This window comes from Candidozyma haemuli, assembly GCF_002926055.2.
Source record: "Candidozyma haemuli strain B11899 chromosome Unknown C_2014730914, whole genome shotgun sequence".
NCBI lineage: Eukaryota > Fungi > Ascomycota > Pichiomycetes > Serinales > Metschnikowiaceae > Candidozyma > Candidozyma haemuli.
Window position 1 is genome coordinate 225909 of NW_020289904.1, and position 16607 is coordinate 242515.

A 16607-nucleotide genomic window follows, 5' to 3' on the forward strand; every position below is an offset into this window, starting at 1 on the left:
TAAAGTCTATGCATCGTTAGCACCCAAAAATGCGGCGTGCCGAGCTTTTCGCATTTCATGATGGCCACAAAAGGATGGGTTTCGTGACTGCAGGGCAGCCGCTTTCCGGAGAATAAAAACACCTCAACTACCGCTACCTTTCACCTCTTCCCCCAATTACAGCTTTTTAATATACCATGAACAGTGAAAAGATTGTTGGATGCATTTTGGGTATGTGATTTTTTAATAGAGCGGGGTCCAACCTGGTTTTGTGGCCCCTTCGTTTCCATGAGTTTTGGAACTTTTTGAACACTTTGAACTTTTTTGCTAACCGCCAGCGCTTTTCTTGCCTCCTTTGGCTGTCTTCTTGAAGGTCGGTCTTGACACCCAATTCTGGATCAACATTATCTGTTGTATCTTCTTCTGGTTCCCTGCCATCATTCACGCTTTCTACGTGGTCTTGAGAGATTAGGCAGCTTAGAGAGAGCTAAACATATATGTACTATTAAATCCATTGCTTTAACCAAGTGTAGACGTCGGGAGGAAAGTTGGGCAGAAGAGATAACCAGAAGCTCTATCATCCATGAACATTCTACTACTACTTGTTCATTGGATGGTTGGAGGGCCGTATCTCAATCTGGCACCGTACACCCGTGCACCACAAATTTTGGCCTAATTCCAAGCCATTTTTGTGGCCGCTTTTAGTGATGCCTGGGCCCACTGGTAATCGTCCTTTTTTTTTTTCCCTGTTGCTTCTTATCATCGGCCTATATACAGGAACAATCCATGTGGGTCAATGATATGTGTCTCCATGACTCGTACTCGCCTCTTGCTCCCCCAGAGCCTATCATCGGCCCCTTTTAGTCATATTCCCGAATGCCCCACGTCTCTTCTATATACCCAAGCCTGCTTCTGTTTCACTCTACCCTGGCCCCTCCAGTGCCCCTGATTCATCTCTCATCTATCCTGCAGACGCTCCCCGACCTCAGTACTAATCTCTGGTTCCTTGATTATCTTCCATCAGTAATATCATCACATCCTTTTCTGTATCTTTCTTCAAAGCTTATGTCTGAGCAGACAGTCGAGTCTGTCGCTGAAACGCCAGAGCTGCTACCGCCTTTTTCCTTCTCCAAAAAACCCATCAAGTCCGTCTACAACTCCTCGGGCATATCCTCCATCCTCCATCAACAGTGCCCAGACCAGAATGGGCCCACCAACAAACCTTCACTCAACAACATCAACTATGACGAGCAAATAAGAGCCCCTCGTATGACCCTGGCGACCCACTACACTCATCTGCCAGGGAAAGCTTCACCGCAACCGGAAGTTCCTTCAGATCTATTGACTTCCTCTGACTCACCCCCATCTAAGCCATACGAGCCAGCCACTTTCGATCTTAATGCACCTACGCGACGTAACCTGGTGCCCTTGAGACATAACTCATCGCTGCTGCTTCTTGATGCATACTTCCCAGGCCAGTCGCTGCCGCAAAGCGGAACTTCGCAGAAGTCAGAATCCAGTGAGTCCCATGCCTCCCACCATAGCCAGACCTCTGAGCTGACTGTACGCCTGGATCTGCTGAAGATCCAAAGGGCTCTACTCAATCTTTCTGAGAACACAACATCTGCAGAGCGTGTGGCCCATTGCGAGTATGCTGCTCGTTCATCTAGACATAGAACTAATGGTCATTTGGTCGATGCCAGAGGTCCTTCTCTTCAGCACGTCTACAGCTTGAAGAAACCACTCTGTACACCAGCAGTGCTCCGGCCAGCACCAGAACCTCAACCTGAAGAGCAGCTGGAGCTCGATGCCTCTTCGCCAGAGTCAGAGATTAAAGAGTACCCCTTCCAAATGCCAGCTCACGAGGATGCTTGCTTAGAGACTTTGATAGAACCTACACACGATCATTGGAAACCCAACAGCTCTTCTGATCACTGCACCAAGTGTTTTGACGCTTTCGGAAATTTCTTCAGCCCCCAGCGCAAAAGAAGGCACCATTGTCGCTTTTGTGGTTTTCTTTACTGCGTTAACTGTCTATTCAAGAACAAGGAGATGTACTCCACTTCAAGCACCGCCAATAGCCCTTCCAAGCGCTCTGGTAGCAGTTCGTCGAACTCCAGTGGCTATTCGGTTTTCTCGTCCATCACAGCTTCGCTGAATTCCTCTGAACATGCAAGTGGCGTAATGATGGACGCCAAGGCTCGGTTGGTGGTGCCAATCTTCGCTAATCTCAACCAGGACCAAAACAACTTCGCCAACATGCGTGAACGGTTCAAGAGTTGCAAAATCTGCAAATCATGTGGCCTCAATTACCTCAGGCTTGTGCAAGCGCTCAATCTGCGGATCGAAAAGGCTGCAGACGAGGTCACCGTGCCGTATGCTTTCATCGAAAACCCTTACTTCAATTCAAACGGGACTGATGGTGCCGTTCCTGGAGGTGCATTAGATAGCAGCTTCAGCAGCTTGGGCAGTGAGGAGGCCGCCCATTTTACTACCAATGTGCACAATAATACGGATAGGCGGCGCAGCTCAATGGGCAACAACGTACCACTGGATTGGACGTGGAGCTCCTTTTAAGAATATTTATTCTTGTTTTGGCTATTTTCCCTATGCCCTATATTTCAATGAGCCCATTGTACTTGCAGCGACAAAGGCCTCAAGGATTCTAGCGCGGCTTTTCATTTTTCTCTCGCTTTTAGTGATAAGGCATACCGTCCTTGTTCTATTACCTCCATCCTTCCTGCACCGCCTTGCAAATCCCTTTCTGTGAGTTGCAGGCATGAAACATTGACGTTTGTGAATCTAGGCGGTTTCAAGTTCCCAATGGCTTGCTAGGGCCATGTGAGAAATTCAGATGATTGGAAAGCCTTGAAGCTAGTATTAGAGATGCCATTACTCAAACAGGGTATTGGCCGTAATTAAGGTTCTCGGCAGATCAGTGGACTCATACTTTTGCCTTTGTCTAACTGAACAATTAGCGGCAGTGGTGTGTTTGAAAGGCTCTTGGACGGGATCATAGGGCATAGGGAACTAGACATAGACCCGTGCATCCTGCCTTTACCCAGCAACGCGTCAGCGTGCGCGCACCAGAGCTTTTGACGTCTAGATCTCGTCAAAGAGTGAGCACGTAAAAAGATCAGTGATTTCCCCATCTTTGATCCTTTCGCTACAGCCTGGTACGCTATTTCTTTGCGTTGTTCGTCCCACCCTTGGCCATGAATCAGAATCTCGGAGACACTAGAAGTAGTCATTCTAGCCGCCGACTTTCTTCCAACAACCCCTTTCGACAGTCTGAGGCGGCAGCGGCTTCGTCGTCGTCTTCTTCTCGAAGCCGAGGCGTTTCAAGTCAACTGTCGAACTCTGCTTTCGAGCAGTGGGTTGAGAAGAACAAGGCATTGATAGAAGAATCCGACGAAGAGCGTGACCAAGTATACGAGAGGCCATCTTTCCCAACCTCCTCGAGAACAGGCAGCGACAGCGACGTTAATTATGGAAGGTACGTTTCATCTTTTGAAGAAAGACAAAGAAAACTGATCAATCGAACAGCAGAGCATCCATGTTTTATATTCCCCTTTTCAATTCTCCTTATATTTTGTTCAATTCACGATAGTATAATATCCTCCCAATCCCTTGTTGGGACCTCCTCTTAGCCAAGCATCTTTCCAGTTAACTATTTCGGGCTTCCTAGAAAAACAACCCTCCAATATGCCCTCCGGCAAAAAGCACCTTCAATATATACTGTTTGCTCAGTCAGGTGGCTTGTCTTATCTTAGCCGGGCTCTTGCGGTGCGTCTAGACTAAGCAAAAACAACCAGGCAAAAAAAGAAGAAGGCGGTGTTGGCCAGGAGCAACCCGGTGATGTTACAATGAAGAAGAGGAAGCCTACAAAAATAAATTGGAACACCGAAACCTCCAAAAAAGTGACATTTTTAGCAATTTGGAAGGGGCCCAGATTCAGGTTTTAAATAGCATGCGTCGCCAGACTGATGATATTTTTCCTGCTGAAAGTGTGGGCCTCACCGATTTGTGGTGTATTTTTTATGTCTGTTCGCAACCAGCCGCAGCATATCGAGCAACGCTTTTTCCCTGACAAACCTCTACAATAGAAGCAGGTCAAAAAAAGCAGCCTCCACCTTCATCATACCACGCTTGCTCCGCCTCTCCTCCTGGAACCGGAACAGAAAAAGCCAGCCACAGGGGCTCAGGTTTGATAGCCATATTCGCGGGTTTCTCAGAAGCAGTAACAAACGAGGTGCGCATTTCCACTGAGCCATGAATCTATCCAGAGACATCCTTTTTTTTTTTTACAATGCCGCGGGAATGCTCCCCTCAAAGCGCTTAGAAAGAAGGATGTTTCTAGGCTTTCTTTTGTGACCCCTGCTTTTTTCTGTCATCGGGTAAGCTTTTTCCTTTTCAATTAGTCTTGCGACTCAAACCAGGCTACCCAGCTTCGCCACGCATTTGGCTTCGGAGATCTGCAGGATACTTTTTTTCGCTATCATTTCACACGGACTGACCAGTCGCCCTCCCACAAATGGCTTCTACCGTGGTGCATGAATATGTGTACCCTCGCGCGCTTTTGAGACTTTAGCTTTTTTTTTTTTTTGGCCCTTATATCTCCCGTTGCATTGCTGTTTTTAACGCTTGATCAGTTTTTTTTATATCTTTAAGCGTCCACTTTTTTTTTTTCCCCTTTTACTAACTTTCGCTAGAATGTCCAACAATCCGTTCGCTTCCGCCATGACTGGTGAATATCGACACCACAGAGACCCCCCTCCCCCACCATCTGCATCCAGGGCTCCAACAACAACGACAACAACATCATCATCAACCCCATCACACAAGTCTAAACCTCCTCGCCCGGCTAAAGAATCGAAGCCAGTTCCTGCTCCTCCTCCATATGAAGAAGCTGCTGGCCGTTCCGCTGCCTCCCGTGAGTATCCTAGGGAGAAGAGTTCGTCCTCTACCGAAAGAACTAGTGAGAGACCCCACAGACATAATAGACCTCAAAGGTCTCATAGTGACTCAGAAAGGCACAGAAAGGACCATGACAGGAGACACCGTTCTCATAAGTCATCCAGAAACAAGTCGCCTAAGAAGAAGAACGTCGAACCTCACAATTCTAAGGGATTGGACACCATTGATAAGTTGGACGTCAGCGCCTTCTTTGGTGGCAGGTTCCATCATGATGGACCTTTCGATGCATGCACCCCTCACAGAAACAAGAATTCTAAGGCTGCCCCTGTTATGGCTTTCCCAGCAGATGGGCCCAATACTTCCATGAAAGCTTTGCCAGAAGGCGCTAATAAGAATTCGCATCTCTATATGGCGTTCGGTGACAGCCATGATCAAAATGAAATTGTTGGCTCCGTTGGCGGACAGAATGGCGGCCCACTGTCGCTTCCCAAGACGAACAGGGCTCCAACCGACCCTCAATCATCCATGTATACCCCCAGACAAAACCCATCTGTCATGGCATTTGATGTGCATGCCAAAGCTGAGCCTATTCACGGCCCATCTACGGCTGGTTTAGGTTCCACTACTTTCCTTGACGGCGCCCCTGCGCCAAAGACTGATGACTTCTTGAATGTACCATCTAGCGGTATAGGCAGAAAAAAGTCGTTGGTCCATAGGTTACGCAAGAATAGCGGTAGTGAACTGGCCTCTGCCAGAACTTCCCACGACAACTCCGGTGAGTTTCCTAGAAGTACCTTTGCAGATGAAGACGCTCAAGGCTCTTCGTTCTTAAGAAGAGTGAAGAGTTTGAAGGTCAGCAGAAAATAAAAGTGCTGTTAGCATTGGGCTCTTTGTTGATTCCATGCTGTATTATAGAGATTTGAGATAAGAGGTTTCAGAAGACGCCCCTTCGAGAATGTTTGAAAAGTCGTTCAGGTCTTAACGGCTCGGTAATGTATCATGAAAACTATAAAAAAAAAAAAAATCGATAAGAAGTAGAAGACTATAGCTTAAGTTTATTGTCCTGAGTTGTAACGCTCTACTTAACGGGCCAGTCGTGTGCGCACCAACACTTCATTGAATTTTTCATGCACCATATAGAGAGAGAAACACCGATCTGAAGATATACCATCCAAAATGTTTAGATTAGCGTCAGCGACGTCCTCGGCTCTTAGTCGTGGCGTAAACAGACGCCTTGTTAGATCTGTTTCATACCTTCTTCCTTCCATCTCCACCTTGGAGAACATCAAACTTGCCAATAAAGGATTTGAAGGTCTATTCACTGCCGAGACCTTGGACCAGCTCTGGTTCCAGCAGGGCCAAGCCATTATCGATAAACTCAACTCTGAACTCAACCTGAAAGTTATTGCTAATGCTCCAGCAGACTTGGCTGGTTTAATCACCTTGAGCTTCAGTAATCCTGACTTACAAGACATCTATGAAGAGGCTCTGAAATTGCACAACTTGCAATTCGTTATGGAATCTATAAGTCCTCTGGGTGCCAATGCTATCGGAAAACCTGATGCTCTGGCTCTTCTAGAAACACCAACCACCAAGACAGAGTTCACCAATGAACCTACACAAGCTGAATTAAGAGAATGGATCATAGACTCTTTCGGTTCTATTGCCGAGTTCAGAGCGCTTTTGCTCAACAGTGCCAAAGGTATCAAAGGTAATGGTCTTACTTGGTTGGTTGCACAGGCCACATACTCTGAAACCGCCAGGAAGGCCAGTTCAGGCATTTCATCGCCAGAGACTTCATTCAATAAGTTGGCTGTGATGAACACTTACAACGCCGGTACTATCGATGATACCCTCCGCTCGGGCCAAATTACAAAATTGAAAGAGCAAGAACAGGCTAAGAAGGAGGCTCTTAAGAAGAGACAACAGGAGAGACTGGAAATAGAGGGCACCGAAGTTGAACCAGAAGCTGAAGTTGAATCTCAGGCTTCCAAGCAGGACGCTAACTTCTTGGGTACTATTGAAGAGGCAGAAGAAGCCTTCTCCTTCAGTGATAGAAAGCTTATGCCTCTTTTGGCCATTGATGCATCCATGAAATTCTACGTTCCAGACTACGGTGTGTTTGGTAAGGCCAAATACTTGGACAATGTGTGGGATTGCATTAACTGGGACGTTGTGGCTACCAGAACACCAAAGCGTTTCAAGCCATCCATCGCCTTCGATAACTGATTCCTATTGCAACTATAATCTGTACATACTTTTAAGCATTATATACATGAAGCGTGTAATGTAACTAGCTCCTAAGCACTTTCTTGACGACCTTCTCGACTTCATCCATGTCCTCGGTGGGCACTCTAGTCATTTCAATCTTGAAGTACTGCCTAATGTACTCCATTTGCTCGTAAGACCTTCTGTCGTGGATGAAGGTGACGGACACACCCACACGGCCGAATCTACCGGTTCTTCCGATTCTGTGCAAGTAGGTCGATGGATCTGGGTTACCGTTTTGGTCTGTTGGCACATCGTAGTTGACAACCATGGAGACAGAAGCAATATCAATACCTCTAGCCAAGACGTTAGTGGTGATCAACACCTTGGATCTTCCCTCTCTAAAGTCATCAATCACACGATCTCTATCTTCGTGGTCCAACTGACCGTGAAGAACAGAGACCTTGTGTCCTTCACTCTTCATACCAGTAGCCACTTTTTCAGCAGAAGCTCTCGTTCTCGTGAAAATGATAGACGAACCGATCGTAAGCAAACCGTACAATTCACATAAAACTTCAAATTTGTTCTGCTCGCTGTCACAATCCATCGTAAGCTGTTTAATACCATCAACATTAAGCTCCTCCTGTTTCAATTCCAACGAGTTAGCGTTTGGAACGAATCTTTCAGCGTAGTCACGAACCTCCTCTGGGAAGGTAGCAGAGAACAACACAAGCTGAGCGTCTCTTGGTAAGTATTTCTTGACTCTGACACTCTGGTCACTCATACCCTGGGCTTCCAACATGTTATCGGCTTCATCCAAGACGAACACCTTCACGCGGCTGAGGTTGACTTGTTTTCTTTTTATCAATTCCAATAATGTTCCTGGAGTACCCACTAAGATGTTATCGGTGATTCTGGCACCTCTTGCATAACTTCCTGGGACCACAAGCTTCGAGGTGACGTTTGTGTACTTACCCATCGTCTGGATGACATCAAGGGTTTGTCTGGCCAACTCTCTGGCTGGTGACAAACAAATGGCCTGGACATCCTTAAGTTTTTCATCCACTCTGGTCAACATGGTCAAGGAGAAAGCAGCGGTTTTACCGGTACCAGACTGGGATTGACCAATCATATTCGTTGGTGGGTCCTTCAATAAAAGAGGCAAGGCCTTCTCTTGAATCTTGGATGGTTTGTTGAACTTCATAGCGTACAAACCCTTCAAGAGTTCTTCACTCAAGCCCAATTCCTCAAACGACTTCACCGAAAACAATGGAGAGTTTGGATCGGCTTGCAAGTCTGCCAACTTGACTTTCACTTCATATGTCGAGTTGATCAAGTTAGAGTCGTTCTCTTCAGCCGCTTCAGGCTCCTTCTCGGACTTCTCTGGTTCCTCAGACACCGGCTCTTCCTTTGTCTCTTCTTCCTTTGTCTCTTCCTTCTTCTCTGGTTCAGCCTCTTCAGAAACCTCAGTCTTCTCTTCAGTCTTAGGTGGCTCCTCCTTCTTCTCTTCGGTCTTTGGAGGTTCTTCCTTCACCTCTTCCGTCTTGGAAGGCTCCTCCTTCTTTTCTTCAGGCTGCGACTCTACTGGAGCGGGTTCCTCAGAAGCCTTCTCATCCTGGCTTGGGTTTTTTTTCTCAGCTTCTGCTTCCAGACCAGCTTGTGCCAAAGACAAGGTCTCGAGCAAGCTGTTAATTTCCAGGCTGTCGTTGTCGGCAGACATTATATCGCTTGATCTGTGCTAACGTTGGATGCTGTCGATATTGGAGTTTTTCTGTCGTGGTGCACGGGTGCAAATCAGGTCCACAACGACCCAGGACTCGTCTGTTGTTCAACATTGGCTGGTCGTAGAAGTTTTTAATGGTTTATATATAGATGAGTGATGGAAACAACGCTTTTCTAGCTGCTGACTTGTTCACTTGGTTTAGTTTAATTTTATATGTTTTTCTAGCATGTTTCGTTGTGTTTGTGAGATTTATGCTTCATGATAAAGCTGTCAAGTAAGAGAAAACATAGCATTCTACTTTCCAGTGTACTGAAGATTCTTCTATTTCAAATCACTTTACATTTTATTATTACAGAGTTTCTAAAACCATAATTCATATTTTCACTACTGTTTATCTTTTTTCACATCCTTGGACAATACAGGCATTTTGCAACCATTTATTGTTCGCAGTCAAAATCTGCAAACTACCTACTCTCCAATTATCATGCCTAATCGTCAATTACCTATATATACAAATAAAGATCGTCTTCTTCACCATAAGGTTCATTTTTGAGTGCGTCGGTCATGTCAACATCGTCCCAGAATCTCACGTCCATTTGGTTCTCCTTGCGGTCTTCTTCTTCGAAGAATTGCAAGAAGATGGCATTCTCCACCAACTTCAACTCGAGCTGGTCCAGTTTGAGCTTCTTGTGTAAGAGCTCTATCTCATTGGCTTCGAACTCGAGACTGGCTCTGTTGCACATAGGCAAGAGCAGGGTATCCATAGATTTGATGAAGTCGTTAATATTGTTCATGTTAGTTGTGCGATGTAGCTTGGAAGGGCTACAAGGCTCATCGTCCCAGTCGAACAGGTCGTAGTTGTAAATTGGAGCAACGTCAACATCGTCAAGAGCCTGGAAAGCAGGCGCAGATGGGGTATAAGGAGACAATCTGTCCAGCATTTCAGTCTCGAACGAAGCAATGTCAGATGGAGGACTCAAGGGCGCCCGTTCAACAGGGCCAGAGATCTTCAGTCTCACCATCATGGAGTTTCTTCTGGAGTCTTTCAAATTGGATGCACTCGAGTGCTTCCGCAACCTAGGAACGTTGTTTTCCTTGTCTTCTGTAGGCAGAAGAAGCACCGAGTGACGCTTTGAAGCAGTATTAACATTCAAGTTCAGCAGCAGCGACAGTTGACTAAGAGGACGCGCCCGCAACACGCCATTAAGGTCCTTGGACAGCTTCCTGGTCCGAAGAGCAGTAAAGAAGTTGGGCTTCTTCTTGTCTGTAAAGCTCGAGATGCTCTGGCTGCGAATCATTGTTTGGTAGCGAATGTAATTGAGTCGGGAAGGGTATAAGGAAGAAGAAGGAGTAGTCTGCTTTTAAAAGAGGCCCACCTTTGGTCAATAAGCGAATAAACAAGCCTTGCAATTAAAAGGAAAACGGGCTGTTAATCGCTTTGATCTTCAGTTATATCCTCAGCGCCAAACAAAGACTGTTTTGACTCAAACGCGCGCTTCAATGCCTCCTTCGTCGCGACGAGAGCGTGTAATAATGAAGGTTCCGTGCGTGAAGCACTGTGTGCGGCATCGAGCAAAAGGGACACTATAAGCGTGGTAATCAGACAACCACCAATAAACTCTAGGTGATGAAAAAGATGGATGTGGGTGTTGGATTGACAAAAGGCAGAGCTTAATGCTTATTTTGGTTGTGGGGTGGGGGATGGGCAGTAGTTGCCAGGTAAAGCTAGGGTTTACTTTTTTTGAAACCACATGCTGTATTCTGGATCTGCAACGATCTCCTGCTGGAGAACCGCCTGGTGCTGGTGCACAAAGTCTTCCATTACTTCGGTATCGCTTTTCGAAGAGGCCTGTTCGGCGGGAATAAGATCTGTGTAGAATGGAATTTTTCCGGTCCAGCGTTTTACTTCCTTGGTGCTCTTGGATTTCCAGTTCTCTTTACGTAACGGGTTACCGTTCACGTCTCGCCCGGAAAGAGAGGTGGTGATATAGTTCGTAATTGGCTGGCGCAAGATAGCCTCTACTCCCTTGGGAAGGTAGATTATAAACGGCTCGGTCGCGGCCTTGGACCCTGTAGGAGTTATGACAATGTGGCCCATGAACTGGAAGACAATGTCTTTTTTTCCGTGGAAAGATGGGACAATATACTTTTGGAGTTCGGCTTTAGCAGGATCAACAAGGAACACGTCCTTTAACGCCTCGGTACGTTGCCCGTTAAAGACATCAAGAGCTTTCTCCAAGTTCTTGAATACATGTGGCTTGTGATTAAGACAATTGCGCACTTGCAACATAGCATTCTCGGGCACTTGTAGAAAGAATAAGCCGCCTACAGTAAGTACTTGGCCCGCTTTCACACTCTCGTAATGCGAGTCGTACATGCCCACTTTGTGGACCTTCTTTCCTTTAAGAAGTTGCTTGATATGCTGGGGTTCCATGACATCGTAAAGCCGGGTGTTCTGGGCATCCGAAAAGCCGGGAACATCGTAAATGAGCTTCAGTTTAGTAAGCTGGAATGGGATGTTGCCACGGGTGAATCCAGGCATGTAGGAGACGCCTGGGCCATTTTCTTGCTTGAAAGCAGAAATGTTCTTAAGACTCAGACGAATGAGGGACATGCGACTAGGTGGCTTGCGACCTTTAGCGATCAATTCATCATTTAATTTCTGTATCTGACGTTCTCGGCGTGCATTTGGAAGCTCACTCTTCTCTTTCTGGGCGGTATGGAGAAGAGACTGGATAAGGGTAGACTTGCCGCTGTTGACAGTGCCAATGACATACAGATCGTCTTGAATATCATGCAATAAGGCCGAGCCATTCCAGTCACTAGTGCCACTGACACAATAGACATTTTCTCGAGGCACACGGTATGTTCTTTCAAAGTAGTCCTGGTAGAAACGCTCTCCATACTTATTCACCATATCCTTCTTAGAGAACAAGAGATCGGTCTTGGTCACCACAAACTTGATCTGCTTAGGCAGTCTATACTTAAACACGTCCTCATTGATAGACATTGGAAAGTCAAGAGCACTTACCACGTACACAAGTGGCGAGCTTGGAGGGATCGTTTCAATGACCTCACTGACAGGTTCTATGGGGAACTGGTTGAGATCAAAGGAAGCCTTGAAATTGGCATTGCGGCAACGCACACACTGGACTTTATGGGTCTTTCTTTTGGATTCTCTATGATGGCGAACTTCAGATTTAAGGGTCGGGGTCAGGTCACCAGCTCCATTAAGAAGAAGGTCTCTATCTTCAGCACTCAATTTTGTGAGATGAGAATCAAAGACATTGTCTAATGGATTATGTTTTGTGGGAGCAGCTGTGGGTTCTTTGTAGAAGCCTTTTTCAGAAGGAGCTTTAGTTTGAAGGGTGATTCCACATGAAGTGCATTTGGGCACCAAATGGTCTGTAAGCTGGGAGATGGGACTTATATATGATGGTTCAGGAAGGCGAAGGGGCGATGCAGATGTGAAAAACCGTACTGAGCGGGGTAGAAGCGTTGGAGTACGTTTAAGACAACGTAGTAGACGGACACTTCGAAGCATGGGGTAGGTTTAAGGCGGTATATATGAAGGTCTGATGTAAGATGGAGAAGGGTGTGTAGGTCGAGATGGCGATGTCTGCACGTGAGGAAAATAACGTGACTTCGAAAAACTAGGGCAGGACATTACATATCGCACCTGCACCTACATACAACTCATGAAAGCCATGCACCTTGTGCATTTTGAGACAGTGCTGGCTGGGTCCACACCTACACGCAAAGCCCACCTTTGAGCGCGGAAGTAGGAACCATAAAACACGCCTGCAGGATCTATGCAAGCGGCCACACTCGGGGCAGGTCAGCACCTGCGGTGAAGAGGATTGTTCTGCCAACAGAGTGTGCGTCACTAGATCATCCGACGTTTAGCGAGGCACATGACGCACATCTTTTTTTCCCTCGTACAGCATTCACAATGGGAGAGTAAAAAAATAAAAAAAAAAAAAAATAAATTGTCTAGAAGCAGCAACGCAGTTTCTGAGCAACATAAAAAAAAAAAGTAAGGTAAGAAAAGAAGCAGCATTCTGCTGGTAAAGGCCAGGCGGGTAGTAAAACAGATGACCCAGATTTTTCGCCAGAGCGCTTAAACACGAAGTGCCCTTGTGCATTAGTTATGTCTTTTCCCGAAAATGGTTCGAGATCAAAAAGCAGGTGGGAGAGGGTTCTTGAGATAATGGAATAAAGCCAGTGCACGGCAAAGGGGGACATACAAAGGAACAAAGGCCAAAGGCGAGCAAGCAGAAAACCAGAAAAGGACAAGTAGACAATTAAAGTTAAACAAATGATACACCAAGTATGGCGATCAGAAACAAAGGCAAGTCGGCAGCGAGGCAGGGTCAAACTGTTGTAGCATGCAAAAAACAAAAAAAGTGTTCAAGCCCAACCAAGAGCATTCCGTAAAGCAGCATATGAATGTATGAAAGAGGCAAAAAAAAAGCACATTTACCTAGCCACGAGTGTTTGGTTTAGAGACATGTTATGCGGCAGTTAAAACAGCCAATTTCAGAAGAGCCTGCCCCCCATCAAGGCTGAAGGGCTCAAAAAGCGGCGTATGAGTCTGTTTGGGCAGTCCATACATTTGAATTTACGCTTTTTCTACATGCTCTTTTTTACTACATCCTTTTTTTAGTCTTTTGAAATTACCGTTTGGCTTAAGCTTATCGAGTCTTGGACAAACCTAAACACTCAGTGTAGATGGTCTAATTCTGAGGAAAGGTATGCCGGGTTTATTCAAAACCCACCTGACGTCAGAACGTTTGCGTCGCAGCCAGCGAGGAGAAAGCCAGGAAAATCAGGGTTCACTTGATGGCTTGTTCCAAACGGCGGTTGGCGGTTTCTCGGCTTACAGGGGGTGGAGAGGAGAGTTGCAAGTAAAAGAGAGGAAGAATGACTTTTGAGACCATTGTTATGCCTTCGAATGGGTGTTGTTCTTGTTCTTCAGGGATGTTCTACAGGGATGTTCTTTCGAAACATGGGAGAGGGGAGGGGTGTGTGCTTTTTTTTCACAGTCTAGGGGAAAACGCTTGACTTTCTGGTTAAGCAGCAAAGGTTAAGTTTTAGGGCTAGTGGAAATGGAAACGGAAAAAGAAAAGAGTGGGTAAAAAAGGGTACACAAGGTGAGACGAAGGTTAAAGTTGAGGGTATGGAAAAAACGAAAAAAAGTTCCACGGTCTCCTAAAAGTGAGGCAAAAGAGAGAAAGGGGACCCGCTAGGCCACAAAAGGTAGCGTAAAGTGGGTGGTTCTATAGATTGAGATTGCCAGGCAGCTCCATCCGGTAAATGACTATAGGGGCTGGCTGGGAAGGTTAAAATATGGTGGTAGGTTTTCTTCAGTATTTTATTTAATTCTACTTTTTTTTTTTTTTCGGTATTTTGTTGGCCAGTGGGGAGCTTGCTGCCATGGGGTGTGAGGTCATGTGCGTATGCATATACATGTGCATGTGCATTTACATTTCACATAGTGCATACGCATGCACTAGCCGCCGCAACCATAAAAACTCTCATTTTTTTTTTTTTTTTGGTATTTCTGCGAAAAAGACCCCATGCACAAGTGCATCTACTCATTCATTGGTATATATAAATTCTATAATACTCACTTCGTTTTTGTTGTTCATTTCATTCATGCGCCGCGCAAGCCTGTGACAGCAATGCACCACCCACCTCTTTCATACCATGCCTACCGCACCTCCCCCCGCCCCTGGGCCACATATACACCAGCCTCAAATTACAAAAAAAGAAAAAAAAAGGTATATAAAGGCTCACGTTTCCCAGGGCTGGGTTTCTGTTTCGAGGGTTTTTCCAAGGCGCCCCTCTCCCCCTGTTGATCAACCATGCCTCCCTCTCCTTTCCTCTCTCTCCCCTTCATTGCTTCCAACCTCCCTCTCGTCTCTAGCCTTCCCACCTCCCCACCGCCTGCTCTGCCCCTGCGCACCGGCTGTTTCGTTGCTTGTCGCACGGAAGGTTAAAAGTGGCGCCTGGTCCCAGGACCCAAGACCAAAAAGTCGGTTGGTCGGTTGCGCTAATGGATTAGACAGCCCTGGGCAGCGCCTGCCGCCGCTTTCTCGTCCTTTTTTTTTTCTTCGTGCTTTTTGTTTTCCCGCCTCACAAGCGGGACCATCCCGGTTTTGTGGTAAATGACGACTGTTTCCGAGGAGGTTTGTTAGGCGCCGTGTGGCCGTTAAGAGAAATTGGAAGACTCCTTTTTCGAGGGATAAGTGGAAATGACGACATGGCGAGTGGACAGAGTATACAATTTGCCACATCGAGGCAGAGACTGAGGCAGAGGCAGAGAACGCTGATGCAAACTGTTTTGCAGATATGCGGTTTGAGGTTCAGCAAGGCCAGAATACCCGAGGACCCCGATGGCTTATAGGGTTTGTGGCAGGACCCTAAGGGATGGAAAGAAATAAGAGAACGTAGATCCCTTCTTTCTGTTTTACTTTTACTGGAACCAGTTGGTCTAAGGATTGCTGTTTATGTTGGCTTTGGTCTAAGGGCAACCCCTATCTGGCCAGATGGAAAAAGAGGTCCAGAATGTATCGCAATGTGGTATTCTAATTTTATTAACCTGTTTGTGACAAGCGGCAGCAGCAGAGGTAGCAGCCGCCGTTCTTACCGCAATCCACTAGCCGCTGCTTGAATTCATTTTTAGAATTTGGACTGGTGTTTGTTCTGTGTGAGCTTTTTTTTTTTTTTGTCCTCGGCATTCCATAAGGTTCGTAAGTTTCTGGGAATTTCCTTCTACATTAAGCTTTTTTAGATGGAATGGAATTTTCCATCTACGCTTCGTTTTTTTCATACTTTTATCTTTCCACGTTTCGATTCCCCTCCAACTCATTCAGTTTCTGACAGTCAACCAACCCAAACTTAATTCTCCTGGGGCTTTCTGTGGGCCCTGTGACCGACGCAACCGATGCAAAACAGGTTAAACTGGCTCGGTGAAGCACCAACGGCTATGTATCGCGGAGTCCCGAGAGCAGCAAGCACGTTGAGCATCAAGGCTTTGGAAATGAAGGCAGATGCTTGAAGATGGAATGTTTATGTTTATGCAAGGTTGATTTGATTTGGTTGGATAGAAATCTGAGACATTGGTCCAGGCAAGAGTGGTGGAATAAAGTGGGCTGAAGGTGTGGATGAGTAAGAACATTGCGCCAGGCGCCGCAGACGCCGCACACCATTGTGAGGGCTTCCGGGTTGCAGAACACAGCTAGGTAGGTTCTATTGAAGTGCACATGCGCCGCATGAGCCGATCAAACGTTTGAAGGTGCATGATTTCAGACCGTATGCAGGGAGGTATGGATCCCGAAGTGTGGAAATCCGAATGGCGAACGGCAAATGAAGAGGTCTGGAAAGTTCGCATGGTTGAGTAGAAGTGTGGCCTAGTGATACCTCGAAAAATCCGCTTCACAAATTGCCATTTCGGCTTTAGGACCGGGAAGGTTGGGGGAAAGAAATTTTGGTCCACTGACCCCCTGCAGTCCGGCACCAAGGCGCACCGTTTTACGAGTGCTTTTCCATGCGCGGCGTCCCGGCTAAAAGCAGCAGAAATTTTGGATTCCTCCAGGCCGTCTGCTCAGCGCGTGCGACACTGTTTTAGCCTCTGGGCGACTTAGCAACTGTGACCCACATCTCAAAAAAAGAACTTGGATGTGTTTAACCGGCACGGGTGACGTCAGCTTAGCCAGAAAGTGGGACGATCCAATTTACATTTATACTTCTCTCTGTGGCTTAGGCCGGATGAAGG

General features: G+C 46.4%; 4 protein-coding genes across 4 annotated transcripts; 2 read left to right on the plus strand and 2 right to left on the minus strand. All coding sequences in view use genetic code 12, as the record gives it.

The window, feature by feature from the left end:
* Positions 1–1044: 1044 nt before the first annotated feature.
* On the plus strand, positions 1045–5763 carry CXQ85_001743 (uncharacterized protein; the record flags this gene model as incomplete). The annotated part of the gene is made up of 3 exons (XM_025485441.1): positions 1045–2523; positions 3270–3461; positions 4825–5763. 3 exons carry the CDS (start codon positions 1045–1047, stop codon positions 5761–5763), a joined length of 2610 nt encoding a protein of 869 aa, XP_025340906.1.
* Positions 5764–6072: 309 nt separating this feature from the next.
* CXQ85_001744 (mitochondrial 37S ribosomal protein mS43) lies at positions 6073–7125 on the plus strand (the record flags this gene model as incomplete). Its single annotated transcript, XM_025485442.1, has 1 exon — positions 6073–7125. One exon carries the CDS (start codon positions 6073–6075, stop codon positions 7123–7125), a length of 1053 nt encoding a protein of 350 aa, XP_025340907.1.
* A 64-nt stretch (positions 7126–7189) lies between these two features.
* On the minus strand, positions 7190–8824 carry DBP5 (ATP-dependent RNA helicase; the record flags this gene model as incomplete). The annotated part of the gene is made up of 1 exon (XM_025485443.1): positions 7190–8824. One exon carries the CDS (start codon positions 8822–8824, stop codon positions 7190–7192), a length of 1635 nt encoding a protein of 544 aa, XP_025340908.1.
* Positions 8825–9330: 506 nt separating this feature from the next.
* Positions 9331–12371, minus strand: CXQ85_001746 (uncharacterized protein; the record flags this gene model as incomplete). Its single annotated transcript, XM_025485444.1, has 2 exons — positions 9331–10108; positions 10579–12371. The coding sequence occupies 2 exons, from the start codon at positions 12369–12371 to the stop codon at positions 9331–9333; spliced, it is 2571 nt and encodes an 856-aa protein (XP_025340909.1).
* Between the last annotated feature and the right edge of the window lie 4236 nt (positions 12372–16607).